The sequence below is a fragment of the Merops nubicus genome, unplaced genomic scaffold (genome assembly GCF_000691845.1).
Source record: "Merops nubicus isolate BGI_N331 unplaced genomic scaffold, ASM69184v1 scaffold36327, whole genome shotgun sequence".
NCBI classification, from domain to species: Eukaryota; Metazoa; Chordata; class Aves; order Coraciiformes; family Meropidae; genus Merops; species Merops nubicus.
This window is the reverse complement of record NW_008620238.1, coordinates 1-994: the sequence shown is the minus strand read 5'-3', so window position 1 is coordinate 994 and position 994 is coordinate 1. Positions and strand designations below refer to the sequence as shown.

The 994-nt window shown below is 64.3% G+C and overlaps 1 protein-coding gene across 1 annotated transcript in view; it reads right to left on the bottom strand.

Moving 5' to 3' along the window:
• The window catches only part of PLVAP (plasmalemma vesicle associated protein), a gene marked incomplete at its 3' end in the record, with an annotated part of 2407 nt that extends 1857 nt beyond the window's left edge, over nt 1-550 (bottom strand). The window contains exon 1 of the mRNA XM_008944057.1: nt 173-550. Within this exon, the coding sequence (XP_008942305.1) occupies nt 173-550 (378 nt within the window). The remainder of the gene's footprint in view (nt 1-172) is intronic.
• Between the last annotated feature and the right edge of the window lie 444 nt (nt 551-994).

The window sequence follows — 994 nt, the reverse complement described above, 5'->3', positions numbered from 1 at the left end:
TCCAGCCCTGCACCCTCTCCTCCACCCCTGCACCCTCTCATCCACCCCCGCTGACACCTGTGGGGCTGAAGGGAGGTCCCAGCTCCTTGCCACCCCCAGCACCCATGGGTGGGTCTCTACCCTGGGCACCTGGAGGGGGCTTTACCTCCCCTCCCCGGGGAGCAGGACTCACCTTGGGAAGAGGGTTGGAACCCTGGGTGCTGTTACACTTATCCAGTTCCCGTTGGACCTTCTGGACGAGGACCTGCAGCCCTTGCTTCTCCTTGAGGGTGGTGTTGAGGGTCCGGGTCAGGTTGATGTTCCTCCCGCTGAGGGTGATGATCTTGTTGTAGCGATCCTGGAGCTGCTCCTCCAGCAGCCGCAGGTGGGTGTCGGTGCCCGCCTGGGCGTTCCCGTACACCATGAACAGCACCAGCCCCAGGATGATGAGGAACTGGATGAGGGAGGTGAAGAGGAAGATGTACTTCACGTAAAACCCGCAGTCCCGCTTGGGCATCACCTCCTTGGCTTCCAAACCGAACTTGGCCATGGTGTAGCTGCTCTTCTCCATGCCCCCGGTGCTCTGCACGCCCCGGCGCCGCCGCAGCCCCTTTCAGCGGGGCCGTGCCGGGGCGGAGCTCGCTCCCGACACCCTGTTTAGATTGCTCTGGTTAATATTTCCTTCTGCTGGGCTCCTTCCTGCCTCTCCGGATGCCTCCCGCCGCTGGGTTATCACGATGCAGCTTCTGTTTGCAGGACTACTGTTCCCGGTTGATAACGGACAGGGGGCGAAGCGTGGGACCCTGCTCCCCCTCCCTGCGCTCCCCCAGGACTGGCTTTCACCCCAAAATAGCCCCCCCCCCGGCACGCCCAGCCTCGGGGGAATACCTGAGGAATGAGTCCCGGGGGTGGGCTGTGCCCGCTGGCACGCCGGTGGGGTGATGGAGTGCAGCGGGCAGCCCGGGTTGGTCCTGGCTCCACCACATCCTCGTGGTGGGAGGGTGGCACACGGGGC